The sequence below is a fragment of the Suncus etruscus genome, chromosome 15 (assembly GCF_024139225.1).
Source record: "Suncus etruscus isolate mSunEtr1 chromosome 15, mSunEtr1.pri.cur, whole genome shotgun sequence".
NCBI classification, from domain to species: domain Eukaryota; kingdom Metazoa; phylum Chordata; class Mammalia; order Eulipotyphla; family Soricidae; genus Suncus; species Suncus etruscus.
The window spans coordinates 80203520-80222693 of NC_064862.1; the positions used below are offsets into that span (position 1 = coordinate 80203520).

The window sequence follows — 19174 nt, forward strand, 5'->3', positions numbered from 1 at the left end:
AGTGGCCCCAGGAGGGTTTTCCCAAAATCTTGAAGAAGCAGGGCTAATGCAAGTCCGGGAGGGAAGGTGCTTGCTTTGCAATTGGTTGAATCAGTTTTGATATCTGAGCCAGGAGTAAACCCTGAGTATAGTTGGGTGTGGCCCGAAGAACAAACCCACAAAACAGGGTGTTATTTTTTGTTTTCGGGTCACACCCAGCAGTGCTCAGGTTATTCATAGCTCTGTGCTCAGAAATCGCTCCTGGCAGGCTCTGCTGGGGGGAACCATATGGGATGCTGGGATTCGAACCATCATCCTGGATCAGCTGCATAAAAGGCAAACGCCCTACTGCTATCTCTCCAGCCCCACAGCTTTTTGTTTGTTTTTGTTTTTTGTTGTTTTGTTTCTGGGCCACATCCAGCAATGCTCTGGTTACTTCTTTATTTTGTTTGTTTTTGGGCCATACCCCATAGTGCTCTGGGGGTTACTCCTGGCTTTGTGCTCAGTAATTGCTCCTGCAGGCTCAGGGGACCATACGGGATGCTGGGGATTGAAACTGGGTCAGCCATATGCAAGACAAATGACATACCCACTGTGCTCAGGCCCCTCTGGTTACTTCTGATTGCACTCAGAGATCACTCCTTGTGGGTTCAGGAGACTGTATGGTGTACAGGGGGGGTCAAATCTGGGTCATCTTGCAAGGCAAGCACCCTCCCTGATAGATTCTGTTCTGGTCTCCAAGTTTCTCCTTTTGGCTGCAGGCTTCACACTGACTTTGGTTCTTGCTGTGCCTTACTGATATAATCTCTGAGAGCAGAGAGTTGGTCCTCTTGGCTCTCAGCAATAGGCCTCGGTTTTGCCCCTTAAATCAAATCAACCTCAAATCAGGCTTTTCAAAGCCCTGATTTTCAATGCCTGCTCATTCGGGTGTGTGTGTGTGTGGGGTGTGTGTGTGTGTGTGTGTGTGTGTGTGTGTGCGCACGCGCGCGTGTGCACTCGCGCACTCGCTCACCAACCAGAGTCCTGTCTGTGGTCCTCAGTGCTTGCCTAAGGGAAACCACAAGACTGGCTAGCTAAGAATCTCCAGAACTGACCCCAAAATACTGTTTGGGGGGGGGGCTCTGATTGGAACAACACTAGCTTTGACTTTTGCTTGGGTACCCTGCAGCTCTGTATTCAGCCCTCATTGATCCCTGATTTTCTTTTTTTCTTTTTTGTTGGGGCCACACTTGGTGTTGCTTTGGGCTAACTCCTGGCTCTGTGCTCAGGGATCCTTCCTAATGGTGCCCAGGAGACCCTATGAGATGACAGAATTGAACTTGGTCGGACATGTCTGAGACAAGTGCCCTCACCACCATCCTGTCACTCTAGGCCTAATATTTTTAGAAAACACACAGGGAGGAGCCAGAGCAGTGGCACAATTGGTAGGGTGTTTGCCTTGCACGCGTTGACCTAGAACTGACCGAGGTTCAATCCCCTGGCGTTCCATGTGGTTCCCCAAGCCAGGAACAATTTCTGAGCACATAGCCAGGAATAACCCCTGAGCGTCACCTGGTGTGGTCCAAAAACAAACAAACAAACAAACACACTGGGAGATGCTCAGGGAGAGAGAACTCCTGAGGGGCTCGGGGGACCCTCTGGGGTGTCAAGGATCAAACCAGGGCCAGACACAGATAAAGTCAGTGCCTTTCCCCTTGCACTATCTCTCTTGGCCTTGATGTTGTTTTCTTGAGGCCTGAGCCATTTGGAGGTGTGGCATAGGCAGGGGAGGCCTGGGGTTCCAGCCCAAACCCTCAAATTCCTAACATTATTTGCAGCTTTTGATAGCTTCCAAAATGGAGGTAGTTCTGGGCTATGATTACACTGGCATGGCTGTCCCAGAAAGTTTGATGGTGGTTAATTTTTGGAGGGGCCATAACCAGCAAAGCAATATTCAGGGTTTTTTGGGGGGAGAGTTTGGCTTTGGGTCACACCCGGCGGCGCTCAGGGGTTACTCCTGACTATGCGCTCATAAATCGCTCCTGGCAGGCACGGGAGACCATATGGGGTGCCAGGAATCCAATCACTGTATCCTGGGTTGGCCTAATGATGTTCAGAGACCAGACGGGATACTGGCGATTGAAACTGGGTCAGCCTCGTGAAAGACCAGCACCCTCCCAGCTGTGGTATCACTCCCACCCCAGAAGCTAACCCCAGACCTAGGTTGTGAAGATGTTTGTTTGTAGCAGCACCCAGCCAGGCGCTGTTTTCTGTACAGTGGTCACCTACCCCCCCCCAATGCCATGGGGCAAGATAGTCTTGGGGTGCAGGAAACAGATAGTGTGTTTATAGGGAGTCCTGGGCTCCACCCCAGACCTGCAGGCGTTGATAGCAGAGACTGACCCTGACACTCTTACTTGAAGGACACAAATCCTGAGCTGGGTGACCTTGACTGGCTCCCGGGGAGGGCTGATCTTGCACCCCCAGGCCTGTGTATCCCCCACTTCCTCACCAATGCTCCCTCTCGCCAAGCCTCTCATCATGGGAACGAGCTCTTCCCCAACAGCAAAGCTTGAGGTCCACCCTTCTAGTATTGGGGGGGGGGCAGTGGGTTTATGGACCACACCTGGCAGTGCTCAGAGCTGACTCCTGGCTCCTGGCAGTACTGGGATGGGGGGAATCCTATGGGATGCTGGAGATCTAACTGAGTCTACTGTGTGCAAGGCCCTTGCTGCTTTCCCATCTTGCCACCCCTCATACAGCCCCCCTCAGCCCATTTTAATCTAACCTCCACTTCAGTGGACTGTGGCTGCAAAGGTGAGGTCTGGAAATATGGTGGTAGGAAAGTGAGTGTCTGTAGGGAAGACTACACTCTTTTCCTTTATTTTTTGTTTTGGTTTTTGGGCCACACCCAGCGGTGCTCAGTGGTTACTCCTGGCTTGTGCTTAGAAATCACTCCTGGCAGGCTTGGGGGACCATATGGGGTGCCAGGATTCGGACCCACGTTGGTCCTGGGTTGGACGCATGCAAGGCAAAGGCCTTTCCACTGTGCTGTCTCTCCATCCCTGCCCACTTGTTTTCTTTTATTTTTGTTTTAGGCCATTCCCAGTGATTTTTTTAGGTGTTACTCCTTTTTTCTTTTTGTTTTTTATTTTTTATTGAGACCATTGTGAATTACAAGTCCTTCATAGTTATATTTTAAGCATACAGTGACAGTGAATTAGGGCCATTCCCACCACCAGAATATACCTCCCTCAGGTGTTACTCCTGGCTCTGTATTCAGGAATCATGCCAGGTAGGGCTCAGGGGTGACCCTGTAGGGTTCAGGAGCTAAAACCTGGCCTGTACAAGTCAAGTCCCTTCCCCACCCCTATTCTGTCTCTCAGGCCTCATATCTCCTTTTTCATCAGTGTCCAGGGAACTGCCTGTTACAGAGAGTGACTAAAGCAGAACGGACACATCCACCCAAGGCCACACATTCCGGAAACAGTGACTTAGGGCCCCTGGAGTAATGGTGTTTTTGAGAGTTTTCTTTGGGGTGGGAGCTATGCTTTCTGGTGCTCAGCTGCTACTCCTAACATGGTGCTCAGGGGTTGAATCCCAGCCATAAGCCTGCAGAGTGTGCTCCCCAGCACTATGAGCCAGCCCCTCTCTTATATCCATCCACCCAGCATACAGACCTCACTGTATGTTGCAGGTCGGTGGACGTGTTTACTCCTCTGCCTCACTCAGCCTGATCCTGTACGTGGCGGAAGCTGGCACCCAGGCCTGGAATTTTCCATACAGATTTTGCATGCAGGAGTCCCGGTTCCATCCCAGCACCACTTCATGTATGTATCCCACAAAAAATATATCTGCATGCTATTAAAACAAATAAACCAGGAGCCAGATGAGGGCCAGGGTTAAGGTGCTTACCTAGGTTCAATCCCTGACACTACATAGGGGCCCCCTGAGCACAGAGCCAGGAGTTATGATTATTTTTTGGCGGAGGCTACACCTGGCAGCAATCATTGCTGCTTGGGGGACACTATGGGATGCCGAGGATTGAACCTATATCCACCTCCTGCAAGGTGAGTGGCCTCCTCAGTGTACTATCACTCCAGCCCTAAGTATTATTATTATGAGGGAATAAAGGAGATATACTGGTTTGATTTGGGGGTTACATCTGGCAGTGCTCTGTAGCTACTCTCAGATCAGTGTTGGGTTCCATGCACTGCTAGAGATGGGATCCATGGCCTGAGTCATCTTCTGACCCCTAAAACCCTACACATACAGTCTATCCTAGGTCAGCTGCGGCAAAGGCAAACACCCTACCACTGTGCCACCGCTCTGGCCCCAGGTGAAGTCACTTCTAACAGATGTGACCTTTCATCTAAGGGTGCCACAGCATCGCCCCACGGCTAACTGTCAGGCTCTGGCGAGGTAAACACAAGACTTGAGACTCATGTTTACAAAATCTGGCCCAGGAGCTGCAGAAAGATAAATCAGCGGAGGCTGTAGGGCCAGATAAGCCTGTGGGAGTTTGTCACTTCGGGCCTGTCCTTACCTCCCCCCATGGCCGGTGCAGCATGTTTCCATCCTGCACTACCAGTGTCCGGGCTGAGCTCACTGCCTGCTCACTGCCTGCCGCTGAGCTGCACCCCTTGGCCTGTCTGGTCGAATTTTCAGTGGCAGAAGCTGGAGAGAGAGCAGAACAAGGAGTACATTTGCCTTGCATGCAGATAATTCTGGTTCCATCCCTGACAACCCATCTAGTCCCTTCAAGCCCTGCTGGGAGTAATCCCTGAATACAGAGCCAGGAGTAAGCCCTGAGCACCACCAGGTGTGCTCTAAAAAGAAAATAAACAAACAGAAATTTTGGTGTAGGAAATAATTTTCTCTCTGCATCTCCTGAGGTGGAAGACAGCAACCAGAAGTGATTCTATTTATTTTATTTTGGTAAGGGTTGGGCCACACCCAGCAGCGCTCAGGGGTTACTCCTGGCTCTGTGCTCAGAAATCGCTCCTGGCAGGCTCGGGGGACCATTTGGGATGCTGGGAATCAAACTTGGGGTCTGTTCCGGGTCGGCCTTGTGCAAGGCAAACGCCCTACTGAGTACTGCCACCAGGTGTAGCCAAACAACTTCCTGCCACCACCAAAAATATAAATAAAAATCGATGCCCCGGCATCCCATATGGCCCCCCCAAGCCAGGGATGCAATTTCTGAACGCTAAGCCAGGAGTAACCCCTGAGTATCAAACAGGTATGGCTGAGAAAAAAACAAACAAACAAACAAAAATATATACACATATAAAATGATAATCAGGGGTTGTAGCTATAGCACCGTGGGGAGGGCACTTGCCTTGCTATTGTGATTGAATTGGGTTCGATCCCTGACATCCCATATGCTACTCTAGCTCATAATTCTTTTTCTTTGGAGGGGTCACACCTGGCAGTACTCATGATGCTGGGAATCAAACCCGGGTCTGTCCTGAGTCGGCCTTGTGCAAGGCAAATGCCCTACCACTGTGCTATTGCTCCGGCCCCTATGCTTTATTTTTTGTGGAGTGGGGGCCTACATCTGGCAGTGTTCAGAGGTGCTCAGAAATCGCAGGCTGAGGGGACAAAATGGGAACTGGGATGAAACCCAGGTCAGTCCTGGGTCAGCCGCAAGCAAGGCAAAATGCTCTACCACTGTGCTATCACTCCAGCCCAATCATGGTGTTTAAATTAAGTTTTGGTTGGGTTTTTTTTTTTTTTTTTTTTTTTGGTTTTTGGGCCACACCCAGCGTTGCTCAGGGGTTACTCCTGGCTGTCTGCTCAGAAATAGCTCCTGGCAGGCACAGGGGACCATATGGGACACCGGGATTCGAACCAACTACCTTAGGTCCTGGATCGGCTGCTTGCAAGGCAAACACCGCTGTGCTATCTCTCCAGGCCCCTTAAATAAAGTTTTAATAAAAAAAATAAAAATAGGGGCCGGAGAGATAGCATGGAGGTAAGGCGTTTGCCTCTCATGCAGGAGGTCATCGGTTCGAATCCCGGCGTCCCATATGGTCCTCCCGTGCCTGCCAGGAGCAATTTCTGAGCCTGGAGCCAGGAATAACCCCTGAGCACTGCCGGGTGTGACCCAAAAACCACAAAAAAATAAAAAAAATAAAAAGTGTGCTCACTTCGGCAGCACGTATACTAAAATTGGAATGATACAGAGAAGATTAGCATGGCCCCTGTGCAAAGATGACACGAAAATTCGTGAAGCGTTCCTTTTTTTTTTTTTTTTTTTTTTTTTTTTTTGGTTTTTGGGTCACACCCGGCCGTGCTCAGGGGTTACTCCTGGCTCTACACTCAGAAATCGCTCCTGGCAGGCTCAGGGGACCATATGGAACGCCGGGATTCAAACCACCGACATTCTGCATGAAAGGCAAACGCCTTACCTTTATGCTATCTCTCTGGCCCCCTTCCATATTTTTTTAAAGAAAAAATTAAAAAAAGTTTTATATGGGGAAGAAAGGTTTCTGGAGAAAACTGGGCAAGTAAGTCCTTGCCATGTCGACCTTTAAAATAAAAATTTGAGGGCCCGGAGAGATAGCACAGCGGCGTTTGCCTTGCAAGCAGCCGATCCAGGACCAAAGGTGGTTGGTTCGAATCCCGGTGTCCCATATGGTCCCCCGTGCCTGCCAGGAGCTATTTCTGAGCAGACAGCCAGGAGTAACCCCTGAGCAGCGCTGGGTGTGGCCCAAAAAAAAATTAAAAAAAATAAAAATTTGAGATGGGGGGAAGGCATAGCAAGAGCCCAGAAGCTAGGGCATTTGCCTTGCACCTGGCAAACATGAGTTCAAACTAGGGTATTCCATATGGCCTCCTGAACCCACCAGGAGTGATTTCTCAGCATAGAGCTTAGAGTAATGCCTGAGTGATGCCTGCTGTAGTCCAAACACAAATAAGCAAAAGTTGGGACAGGAGTGACAGCGCAGTAGTGGTGGGGCATTTGCCTTGCATACAGAAGGACAGGACGGTGGTTTGATTCCAGCATCCTATATGGTCCCCTGAGCCTGCCAGGAGCAATTTCTGAACACAGAGCCAGGAGTAAACCCTAAGTGCTGCCAGGTAAGGCCCAAAATCATACAAACAACAAAATTTGAGATAGTACAGTGGAGAGCGCTGAAAATTACAGATAGCACGAATAGTCCAGTACAGAGCTTTGCATGCACATGCCAACCCAGGTTTGATATCCAGCTTCCCACAGTAAGATCCTTGGAGCACCACCAGGTGTAATTCCTGGGCATAGAGGGTATCGCCAACTGGTGACTCCCCTATAAATAAATAAATAAATAAATAAATAAATAAATAAATGATTAATAAATAAGTTGAGTAGTATCTGGACAGTTCCTTTGCTCTGTTTTGCCTGAGTGCTGATTTTAAGAATGGAGGAGGCTAGGCACACTGTCATCAAAGGTCCTGGGGTTTGCAAACAAGCACATGCTTGTCCCTTGTGGGGTTTTTTTGTTTTGTTTGGGGGCCACACCCAGTGACACTCAGGGGTTATTCCTGGCTCTGAGCTCAGAAATTGCTCCTGGCATGGGGGACCATATGGGATGCTGGAGGATCGAACTGAGGTCCATCCTAGGTTAGCATGTGCAAGGCAAATGCCCTACCGCTTGCGCCACCAATCTGTCCCCCCTTTTTAAATTGTTCTCTCTTTTCTTTCTTTTCTTTTTCTCTTTCTTTTTTTTGTGGGGGGGGCACAACCGGTGACTCTCAGGGGTTCCTCCTGGCTCTGTGCTCAGAAATCACTCCTGGCTTAGGGATCTGCCCCCCCTTTTTAAAATTGTTCTTTTTTCTTTCTTTCTTCTTTCTTTCTTTCTTTCTTTCTTTCTTTCTTTCTTTCTTTCTTTCTTTCTTTCTTTCTTTCTTTCTTTCTTTCTTTCTTTCTTTCTTTCTTTCTCTTTCTTCTCTTTCTCTCTTTCTCTCTCTCTTTCTTTCTTTCTTTCTAGCTTTATCTTTTTTCTTTTTTCTTTTTTTTTTTTTTTTTTTTTTTTTTTTTTTTGGTTTTTGGGCCACACCCAGTTATGCTCAGGGGTTACTCCTGGCTATGTGCTCAGAAGTTGCTCCTGGCTTGGGGGACCATATGGGACACCTGGGGATCGAACCGCGGTCCGTCCAAGGCTAGCGCAGGCAAGGCAGGCACCTTACCTTTAGCGCCACCGCCCGGCCCCATTCTTTTTTCTTTCTCTCTTTTTCTCTTTCTTTTTTTTTGGGGGGGGGCACACCTGGTGACGCTCAGGGGTTAGTCCTGGCTATGTATGCTGTGCTCAGAAATCACTCCTGGCTTAGGGATCTGGCCCCCATTTTAAAATTTTTCTCTCCTTTTCTTTCTTTCTAGCTTAATCTTATTTCCTTTTTCTTTATTCTTTCTCTTTTTCTCTTTCTTTTTTTTGGGGGGGCCACACCCGGTGATGCTCAGGGGTTACTCCTGGCTATGTATGCTGCGCTCAGAAACCGCTCATGGCTTGGGGAGACCAAATGTGACTCTGGAGGAATCAAACCGTGGTCCGTCCTAGATCAGCTGCGTGCAAGGCAAACAAACGCCCTACCGCTTGCGCCACCGCTCCGGCTCCAGTCCCTAGCCTGGGAGGGGGGGCCCACAGCGAGCCGCCAGCACCCCACCCACTTCCGGCCGCCGTCGCCCTGGGCAACGCGTGAGAGCGGCGGCGCTTCCTGTATTCTTTCGAATCCCCGGTGACGTCACGTCCTCCCGAGATGCCCGTGACGCGCAGGCGCGGTGGCGCGGGTGGGCGTAGCGCGGGCCGCGGGGTGGGCGTGGCGAGCACGCAGCGCGCCGGCGCGGGGCGTGGCTGGGGAAGGGGGCGTGGCCGGCGGCGGCAGAGTCGGAGTAGGAGCGCCGCCATATTTAGGAGCGCGGAGCCCCGAGACCCGCAGCGGCGGCCGCGGCCGGACCTGGCCGAGCGTCGGGCAGGCCGAGGGGGGCGCGGGGCGGCGCCCACAGCGGCGGCGGGGCCGGTGGAGCCAGCGGCGACGGGAGCGAGCCAGGTGAGGCTGCCTGGGCCTCAGGGGGACCCGCCCCCTCCCTTGTGTCTCAGCCCCGACCCCCCCAACTGGGCAGCAGCGACACCCACTTTTCCCTGAAATGGGGTTCCTGCTCCTCCCGAGCTGGAGTTCCCCTCGAAACGGCCGAGGGTCCCCCCCCGCCCGTACCCTTCCTTTGAGCGCCGCCCACCACGGTGACCTCAGCGCCACCCCCCCTCGCAGGTCTGGTCCCCCCCAAATTTGCACCCCACCACTTCGTTAGTGACCGGGTGGGGGCCAGCTCTGCACCCCCAAAGGACGAGGGGTCACGCCCTCCCCGAGCCTCAGGCCCACACCCTAATCTCTGTCGTGCATCTCGGCCTGTCAGCCCGGGTTTGCAGCTTGCCAAGGCTCCCCCGATCCCCCCAAAGCTGTAGTGACTTCTCCCACCACTCCCCTCTAGTCTCCAGATATATAACTCGAGATTATTTTTTGGGGGGACACCCTCAAAGCACTGGCCCATCGTGGTTTGAACGCTTCGGTGCCTGCCTGCATCATCCTCCTGAAACCCATTCCTGGGTTTCACACCCGGGCCCAGCGCTCCAGGGTTCCCCCCCAGATGGGGCAGCATACCCCCCAACAGACCCTAACTGAAATCTGTGACACCCCCAAACACACCATGTCAACATTATCCAGACGCATTCCCCGCCCTGTGCTAGCGTCCAGCCTTAAACAAGATTATTTTGGGAGGCCTACATAGGGGCGATGTTCAGGGGTTTGTTCCTGGCTTGCCAATTCCTCCTGGCAGTGATCTCGGGGACCCTGTGGGGTATGCCAGGAATCGGACCCGGGTTGCCGGTGTGAAAGGCCAGCCAGCGCCTTTCCTGCCCCCCCCCCAGCCTAAAGCCATTAGCCTCCCAAAGGCCTCTGTGATGACCCCACCCCTCTCCTATGAAGGCACCTGCCAAGGCTTAGGCCCTGCCCAGCTCTGGCAGGTGTTTCCAGGGATGGGGACGAGGGGGCCCAGATCCAGATCCGGAGAGGCTTTTTGTAGGAGCTCTGCTGGGGTGCAAGGAGGATGTTAAGGACTTTGTTGCTTTCCCTGTCCAGGTCAGTGCCCTGTGTTTTGGGCTGTGACAGGAGCTGCAGTTGTGCAGGGTGCCGGAAGCAGGAAACTGGTTTGCACTGATGCTCAGGCCATTGGCTTGAGGGGCGGAAGTCCTGGTGGGTGCTCTTGGGGAGCACTCAGTACCTCCCCTGGCAGAGTGAGGCTGGGGTACCCAAATGAAGCCATCTGGTGGGTACCGAGCGAGACCTGGGGGTGTACCTCTCCCTTGTCCCCAGGATGCCCAAATCCCTGTTCATTTCCCCTGTTCATTGCAGCGTTTCTGTTCTTCAGCTTACCGGAGTGTGGGGGTGCTATGCATAGGGGTGGCCTCAGCCCCCAGTGTAGCAGGGCTTGGGGGGGACAGTGGCTCCCCAGTGTCTGTCTATCTCAGGCCCCACTGGCCTGTCTGCCCACCTGCCTGTCCCCCATGCTCTACCACACTCCTGCTCCCTGAGGCTGAGCCAGTTTGGGACCGCCCAGGTGAGTGAGAAGGGGTGGAGACCAGGCCAGACCCCTCCAGTGGGCACTGCCTTGGTTTCCTCCCTAGGGTACACAGTGCTGCCCCCCCCTTTTCTCCCTGAGCTCTCCCACTGGGACCCATCAAGGCACGTGTGTGGCCCATGGGGTGCCCGAGGTACCATCATCACCTATCAGAGTGTGACTTCAGGCTCACCTGTGCATCTGCTACTGCTGTAGTTCCAGAACATTCTATTCTCTCTCAACCACATGGGAGGAGGGGGCACCTCGCACCCACCCCTTATTCTTCCCCAGCCCTCCACTTCCCTCCACAGGAGGGTCTATTCTGGAAGTTTCTATCTCTGGGTACCACAGAGTACAATTCTTTGCCAATGTGTCTGTTTGGAGTGAAGATCCCACTTGTGTTTGTCTCTCAGCAGGACTAGACTGTCTTTCTTTTTTTGGACTTAGTTTGGGCTACATCTGGAAGTTTTCAGGGCTTTTTCCTGGCAGACGCCTATGGGATGCCACGGATTGAACCTAGGTCGGCTACTTGCAAGGCAGTGCCTCTCGTTGGCTTGTGTTATCACTTGACCTCCCCCATGGCATTTGTTGTTGTTGTTGTTGTTGTTGTTTTGGGGCCACACCCAGTGACACTCAGTGGTTACTCCTGACTATGTGCTCAGGAATCGCTCCTGGCTTGGGGGACCATATGGGATGTGGGGGAATCGAACCTAAGTCTGTCCTAGGTTAACTCTCGAAAGGCAACACCCTACTGTTTGCACCACTGCTCCAGCTCCCTCCTTTCCCCCAGGCTTTTTTCCCCCCTTAGCTTTTTCCTCATCTTGGTGGCCATATGTGATCTGAACACACCCTAGGTCCTGGGGCTCCCCCCCCCAACATTCTGCCTTCCTCCCTGTTGGCATCCAAGTCTAGTGGGTCCTGTGGGGGTGACACCCCCCCCCGAACTTCTCACTGTTGTTGCCCTGATCCCCATGTGCCCCCCAGGGGTTGCGAGGTGCCCCCTCCCACCCCTGCCTTTTGGTCATGTTGTGCCCAGATGAGGTGGAAGAAGCCAGATCTGGAGCCTTGGCAAGAAGGCTTATCTGTTCGCCTGTCTGTCCATCTCTGTGGATCTGCTCATCTTTCTATTTCTCTGTCCATCTGTCTCCATTTATTTGCTTATCTGTACCTGAGCCTGAGAGCTTGTGGGGTTGTGGAGACCTGGGGGGTCTCTCTGGGAGGGGTTTACCTTTGTACCTAAGGGCAATACTGGGGGACCTGCAGCCCTGTCCCGGCCATGAGGGCGGCAGCTCCAGGACCTCCCTGGTCTCCCAGGCTCTGGACAGTGGGTGGGGGAGACTTGTGAGGGCCCTGAGAAGGTGAGGGCAGGAGGGGGCACCTCACAACCCTGAGCCCCTCACCTCAGCACTGGGGCCTGTGGCCTTGCACACCTATATCTTACCCCAGAAGCAGAGATGGAGGGCAGAGGTGCCCAGCTGTGGGCAGGAAAGTAGACAGGCTCTGGCCAGGCCTTCTCCACACTCACAGCTAGGTGAGCTTGGGGCGCCCTTTTGTCCCACCAGGGCAGAGGCAGGGGTGCCCCACACTCCTGCCAGGTCCCTCACGGGCTCTCTCTGGCATAAGCCTTCTGGTGCACCCACATTCCAGTGACCCAGGAACCTCAGCTCTCAGTGTGCTGAGCCAGCCCACCACTGACCATGCCCAGTTCAGTGCCCTATACCTCCTATTTGTGGATGCAGAGCAGAGCTGGCCTTGGGGCTGAGATGGGCTCACTGCTGTCCACACCACATGGCTGCAGTATCTGTTCCTAAGTATCTGTCCCTCCTCCTCTGTTCCCCTCCCTGGCACAATCCTGGCTTGGGGACATGAGACCCATAATCCCTCTGCTGAGCATAGCTCCAGGAGTCACAGGGTCTGGAGTGACCTTCTCATCTTCATCCCCATAACCCTGCCCTGCCAGGGTGCTGCTGCCTGTGAGCCACTTGTGTCAGTGGCATTCTTCTACATGCACCTATGACAGCTGCATGTGTCACCGGCATCCTGCCACACCCACCTGTGCACAGGCTTCTGCCTCATGTGAAGCTTCCACGGTGTCTGCCATGGGGCCTGCCATCATAACTGCTGTGGGGCCCAGCTTGATTCTGCTGACCTCATAGTAGCTCTCACACCCAGCTGGTGCCAGGACCCCTGTTCTGATATATGTGTCTCGCCATTGTCCAGGCACTCCTGGTGAGGGTCTCCTGGGTGGGGATGATCTATGAGGCCCACTGATGGGCAGGAGGTGGAGAGGTGTTGTGGGGTCTCAGATGAGTTGGGGGGGGCATAGGGCAGGGTAGCCTACACTCTAGGACACCTGGGGTCGGTGGAGCCTCAAGGCACCCTGGCTTGGCCTAGGTCCATTGCTGCTCCCCTGCACTTGTCTGCTCTGGGATGGACCCGCCAAAACAAGGTCTGTGGACACCTTGAAGCTCAGTCTGGGACCCAGTCCCTCCAGTGTCAGCACTGTCAGCTGGCGGGGGCACAGCATAGCAAGCAGGGTATCAGTGGGGTGTGTGGTAGGGTGGGGAGTACACAGCAGGGTGCACAAGAGTGTGGGGTACATGTAGTGGATGCATTTGTGCCCAGGAAGCCCATTGGGTTCTTGGCCTGTCACCTGCAAGGGGGCTTCTTCCTTCTTGCCTCTCCTCCCCGGACATTTGGAGGTGAGGAGGAGGTGAGGATGGGCACCCCAGGGTGCTGAGAGCTAATGCCACACTCTATGGATGCGGACTCCAGGGGTTCCCAACACACCCCATGTTCCATCTTCTACAGCCCTGGAGGGGCCAGCGTTTTCCACAGGCTTCCAGAAACTGGGGATCTTCTCAGAGTTAGGGTGCCGCCTTGGGGACCCCATGGAGTTAGGGTACAGTGCTGTTGATGCCCGACAGCTTATTTTTGCTCCCCCAAGCTGTGTGGAATATCACTTTGGAGGTGCCCAGCTTTACCCGTGTTGCCCTGTGCTGGAAGTCCCCAGCACTTTGGGGTTGACCACAGCCAGATGGACATAGAACAGTCCCTGTGCAGGCCCCCAGAGCATTCAAGCTTTTACAGATAGTGGAAGTGTCAGCTTGGGGGTCCATCCCAGATGCATCCTCTGTCACCATGATTCCTGTCCGCTCCCGGGCAGGGGTCCAGGGGCCCCATATTCTGTCCCTCGTTCCCGGTGGGAGCTGGCAGTTGGGGGTGGACAGACACGAACTCTCAGAAGGACCCTTTCTTGCTGCCCCCCACAACTGGTGAAGGTGCACCTCTGCTATCACACCACAGGGGACAGGGTCATTGAATCAGTGGGGTCCCTGCACCTCAAGAACCCTCCAGAGGTGCTGCCCCCTGTCCTTCAGAAACCCTCCCATAGTTCCCTCAGCATGTGGGCCAGTGTCTATCTGTCATTCATGGGTTTCCTAAGAAGGTGCCTCCCCCAGTAAGTTGGGGTCTGCAGGGGTGGCAGAGGCTGAACTGTGCCCAGTACTCCATGGGGGCTGGGTCCCACCTCAGACAGTGTCCCTCACTCCTCTGGCCTCTGGAGCTTCTCCCACACTGTAAAGGGCCCAGGGGTTCCACAGTAAGCTACACTTGTGCTCTGAGCCAGGTCTGGGGCCACTAGGGACTAAACAGCCTAGAGATCAGTGAAAGGTTGTCAGGACTAAGGACTGAGTGGGAACTCGGGGCTGACCTGACCTCTTACGGTCTTATGCAGGCTGACTCGGGGCGCCCTGCAGGCGGGCGGCCGGGCCTGCCCCGTCGCCATGGACCAGGACTACGAGCGGCGCCTGCTGCGGCAAATCGTTATCCAGAATGAGAACACCGTGCCGGGTGTGAGTGTGAGTGATGTGCCGTACGTGTGAGTGCTGTGTCTTCGAGTGTATCTTGTCTGAGCGCCCATGACCACATCTCTTGAGTGTGAGCATGAGTGCCATGTGTGAGTGTCTGTGAGTATGAATACCAAGTGTGGGTGTGTTTGTCCATGAACTGAGCACCATATGTGAGTCTAAATGTCTGTGACTGTACCGTGTGTCTGAGTGCCATGTGTGTGAGCGCCTGTGAGTTCAAGTGTCCGTGTATTGTGTGTGAGTGCCCACGAATGTGAGTGCCCGTCATGGGGTTGGGGCTGTGGGTGGTGCTGGAGTGGGGGTCCCGCAGCCCTGCCTTTCGCGCCCGCAGGTGGCAGAGATGAGGCGCACCCTGACCCCCGCCAACTCGCCCGTGTCATCGCCCAGCAAGCACGGGGACCGCTTCATCCCGTCCCGCGCCGGAGCTAACTGGAGTGTAAACTTCCACAGAATCAATGTGAGGATCCATGGGGAGGTTGGGGCAGGGGTGACTGCGGGAGGTCAAGGGGTCACGGGGGAGGCAGAGATACCAGTAGCGGGCAGTCCAGGGCTGACCCCAACCTTCTCCTCCCCCAGGAGAATGAGAAATCGCCCAGTCAGAACCGGAAGGCCAAGGACGCCACATCGGACAATGGCAAAGGTGAGGAGTGTGGCCCTTGGGATCCTTCCCGGCTCTCCAGTCCGCCACCCACCCACCCACCTCTACCCCTTCCGTGCCTACAGTCGGCCCGGCCAACTAACACTTCTGCCCCTGCCCACAGACGGCCTGGCCTACTCCGCACTGCTAAAGAATGAGCTGCTGGGCGCCGGCATCGAGAAGGTGCAGGACCCACAAACAGAGGACCGGCGGCTACAGCCATCCACGCCCGAAAAAAAGGGGCTCTTCACGGTGAGCTGCGGGGCAGCAGGAGTAAGGTTGGGGTAGGGGTCCTGGAGGTGAAACCGCAGCAGAGACTGAGCAATGCTCTCCGCCCTCCCAGTACTCCCTCAGCGCCAAGCGCTCATCCCCCGATGACGGCAATGATGTGTCTCCCTACTCCTTGTCTCCTGTCAGCAACAAAAGGTAAGGAAGGCCCCAGGCTGGGAAGGGCCCAGGAGAGGAGGTATGGCTGGGCAGCTTTAGGGGTTTGGGCAGAGACCAAAGCAGCCCAGGGACCTGGGGAGCCGACAGGCACTTGGCTGGCTGACAAGCCCTTGGGTCCCCCAGTCAGAAGCTGCTGCGGTCACCACGGAAGCCCACGCGCAAGATCTCCAAGATCCCCTTCAAGGTGCTGGATGCGCCTGAGCTGCAGGATGATTTCTACCTCAACCTGGTGGACTGGTCCTCACTCAATGTGCTCAGCGTGGGGCTGGGCACCTGTGTTTACCTGTGGAGTGCCTGCACGAGCCAGGTGTGGCCCTGTGCCTGTGGTGGTGTGTGAGCCATGCCACGGGCCTGAGTATGTGTGTCCAGTGTGTCTCCCCATGTGTGCGTGTGTGTGCCTGTGGGATGGTGTGGGGGGCTGACAAGGGAGATCATGTATGCTGTGGGGCTTCTAGGGCTTGGGTGAGGGGTATGAGCAGCTCCTGGGGGTGTGGTCCATCCCGGGGGCAGGGCCTTGGCAGCAACAGATGCCCTGTAGCATTGTGGGCAGGGACCCAGGCATGGGGGTACCACCTACTCTCTGAGCCCTGGTACCTTGGCATGTCTTTCTGGGACTGTTGCCCTAGGTCCCTCAGCCAGGGTGGGATGGCACCAAGGGGCCCTGACGATTGTGCTGGCTCACCTAATCTCCCTTTCCTCCAGGTGACGCGGCTCTGTGACCTCTCTGTGGAAGGCGACTCGGTGACCTCTGTGGGCTGGTCTGAACGGGTCAGTCCCCTGGGGACAGGCTTACAGGGTGGGCACTGATGAGCTAGTGTGAGGGAAGTGGTTTCTTTGTGCACTGTCAACCTGGGCTGAACCCTAGCATCACTTGGTTACCCCCAAGCCCTGCCAGGAGTGACCAGAGTGCAGGGCCAGCATTCAGCCCTGAGCACTGCAGAAAACATAAGTGCATGGTTCTGTGCACCCAGAGCAGTTTTCAGAGATGGGGGGGGGGGGGGGAATTTCCTGATGCCCATGTTGACTCCTAGGGGAACCTGGTGGCCGTGGGCACACACAAGGGCTTCGTGCAGATCTGGGACGCTGCAGCAGGAAAGAAGCTGTCAGTGCTGGAAGGTCACACGGCCCGTGTTGGTGAGCTGGGTGGAGGCTGTGCCCTACAAATACCGCTCACCGAGCACAGTGTTGGGGTGCACCCCAGGGTCTGCCCACAGCTCAGCCTTTGCCCATGGCCCCACCTACAACCCGACTACAGGCTCATGCCCCCATTCACTCCGACTCCCTGTGTCCAGCCCCACCTCAAACTTACAGCCCCACTCTAACCTCTGTGCTCAAGATCTATCCCAGGGTCTTGGCTCTCCCCCAGTCCTGACCTGAGGTCCAGCCCTGCTTCTGCTCATGACCCTGCCCCCCAGGTGCTCTGGCCTGGAACGCTGAGCAGCTGTCTTCCGGGAGCCGGGACCGCTTGATCCTGCAGCGGGACGTGCGCACCCCACCCCTGCAGGCCGAGCGGCGGCTGCAGGGCCACCGGCAGGAGGTGTGCGGCCTCAAGTGGTCCACAGACCACCAGCTGCTGGCCTCAGGGGGCAATGACAACAAGGTAGGCCCCTTCAGATGGAGTGGGGTCAGGGCCATGGAGGTACCCTGCGGTGGGGGCTCACACCCACTTGCCCCACAGCTGCTGGTCTGGAACCACTCGAACCTGAGTCCTGTGCAGCAGTACACAGAGCACCTGGCCGCCGTGAAGGCCATTGCCTGGTCCCCTCACCAGCACGGGCTGCTAGCCTCGGGGGGTGGCACGGCTGACCGCTGCATCCGTTTCTGGAACACTCTCACGGGACAGCCGCTGCAGTGCATTGACACTGGCTCCCAGGTCTGCAATTTGGCTTGGTCCAAGCACGCCAACGAGCTGGTGAGTGAGTTGCTGAGCCCTGCCCTGCATCTCCACCACCACCACCACCCCCGGGGATTCTTTGGGTCTGTGACCCCCTGGGAGTGGCTGGGAGTCCCGAGCCTGCATCTGTGCCTGCAGGTGAGCACTCACGGCTACTCGCAGAACCAGATCCTGGTGTGGAAGTACCCATCGCTCACCCAGGTCGCCAAGCTCACCGGCCACTCCTATCGCGTCCTCTACCTGGTGAGTGGGCGCTGCTCCAGAACCCCCAGCGCTGAGCTCCGCCCAGCCGAGGGCTCACATCATGCATCATATGTGTGAGGTACAGGCACACAGACCCGCACTGCATCGTGTGTACATGCAGGCATGCCCACATCTCACACTGTATTACACCCATTTTATGTGTGCTTGCCCACACCCTCGTGTTCTAGCACAAGTCCCAATGCATACCCGCACATCTCATATCTACACACCACATGCCATCACATACATGTGCAGATACATCTGGGATACATGTTATGTGCACGTGTCCCTGTGTAAGCCCATGTGCAGGAGCCTCAGCTGATGTGTGGCCCCAAGTCATCTCTGGCCTCCATCTACTGACTTGCTCAGGGCAGAGGAGTGGCTAGGCTGCTCCTAAATGTGCTCTGGGGGAACTTGTGTCCTAAGTCCCATTCCCCCAGTGCCTCAGACAAACAGGCTCCGTGCAGAGAACACACCCCCAGCCCTGCCCACCTCCTCCACAGGCCATGTCCCCCGACGGAGAGGCCATTGTCACCGGGGCCGGAGATGAGACGCTCAGATTCTGGAACGTCTTTAGCAAAACTCGTTCGACAAAGGTAAAATGGGTCGGTCTCAGCGCAGTACCCCAAATCCCACATCCCCCAGCTTCGCCCTGCCTGCTCAGTGCCACCCTGTCCACCTGTCCCACCCACTCAGTGCTCCCTATCTGTCCATCCACAGGAGTCTGTTTCTGTCCTCAACCTCTTCACACGGATCCGGTAGAGCGGGCACTCCTGCTGCCCTGAGCCCCTCATTAAAGCCTCATTTTCCAGCCTCTGCACCGCTCTCTGGGACGTGCTCGGGGCGTGCACCTGCACCTGTTGGAATTGGCACTGCTCTGGGCCGGGTGCCCAGAGATCCGCCAGCAAGTGGGCAGCGCATCTTGGGATGAGAGCTAGGGGAGCCCCTCCCCACCCACCACTGCCCGAGTCAGCCCAGGACTGGCAGCCAAGCCGCCGAGACCAAGTCTGGGGTGGATCTGCCTGCCTAGCCCCACGGTGCCCAGGACGTGCCAGCTGGGCTCCCCGGGCTTGGCCCTGCCCTCTGCCCTGTCCCTAGCTACACGGTCACCCTGCTACCTCCTGTCCCAGCGGGGTACGGCCGTGTGAGTGCATGTGTATATACGTATCTGTGATGCTCCAAGTTGTTTGTGTTTGTTGGTGGGGTGGTGGGGGGTCTGGTGAGGATGGGGGGTACGCGCTCAACTCCACTGGCGTCTCATTTATTCCAGCCTCTCATTAGGGAAGGAAGTCGTGACCCCTCCTCCCATAGGGGAGAAGGGGTGCTCTGTGCTCGGGTCCCCACAGGACCAGCTTATGTCTCACCATTAAACCAGTTGTGGCTGAAGCCCTACGGCCAGCTGCCCGCCTGTGTCTGGTCCTTGCCAGGGTGGGGAGCGGTGGGACTGCCAGCCTGGTTTGGGGCAGGACCTGGATGGCAGTGGGCCTCATGCAGTGGGGTAAGGCTGGGCTTTACTGGACATGGGCGTAGCA

At 55.4% G+C, this 19174-nt stretch overlaps 1 protein-coding gene and 1 non-coding gene across 3 annotated transcripts; both read left to right on the top strand.

Moving 5' to 3' along the window:
• Window positions 1-6102: 6102 nt before the first annotated feature.
• On the top strand, window positions 6103-6209 carry LOC126031628 (U6 spliceosomal RNA). The gene has a single exon (XR_007503460.1). It is a non-coding gene; the product is annotated as a U6 spliceosomal RNA (small nuclear RNA).
• A 2642-nt stretch (window positions 6210-8851) lies between these two features.
• FZR1 (fizzy and cell division cycle 20 related 1) lies at window positions 8852-18824 on the top strand. 2 transcript variants are annotated; one of them, XM_049788638.1, is made up of 14 exons: window positions 8852-8988; window positions 14289-14412; window positions 14753-14878; window positions 14998-15061; window positions 15183-15310; window positions 15402-15484; window positions 15629-15812; window positions 16208-16273; window positions 16537-16639; window positions 16921-17105; window positions 17184-17417; window positions 17538-17642; window positions 18146-18238; window positions 18363-18824. In XM_049788638.1, the coding sequence occupies exons 2-14, from the start codon at window positions 14338-14340 to the stop codon at window positions 18402-18404; spliced, it is 1488 nt and encodes a 495-aa protein (XP_049644595.1). In that variant the 5' UTR covers window positions 8852-8988; window positions 14289-14337; the 3' UTR covers window positions 18405-18824. The 2 variants fall into 2 exon arrangements, with proteins under 2 accessions (XP_049644595.1, XP_049644596.1); XM_049788639.1 differs by having other exon boundaries at window positions 8853-8988; window positions 14289-14406.
• The last annotated feature ends 350 nt before the right edge of the window (window positions 18825-19174 follow it).

Bases quoted from the DNA above. Each gene is read 5' to 3' on its own strand.
- FZR1 (XM_049788638.1), top strand. From the start codon at position 14,338: ATGGACCAGGACTACGAGCGGCGCCTGCTGCGGCAAATCGTTATCCAG. The intron at 17,418-17,537 runs GTGAGTGAGTTG...CTGTGCCTGCAG, and splicing joins CCAAGCACGCCAACGAGCTG to GTGAGCACTCACGGCTACTC. The intron at 17,643-18,145 runs GTGAGTGGGCGC...CCTCCTCCACAG, and splicing joins CCTATCGCGTCCTCTACCTG to GCCATGTCCCCCGACGGAGA.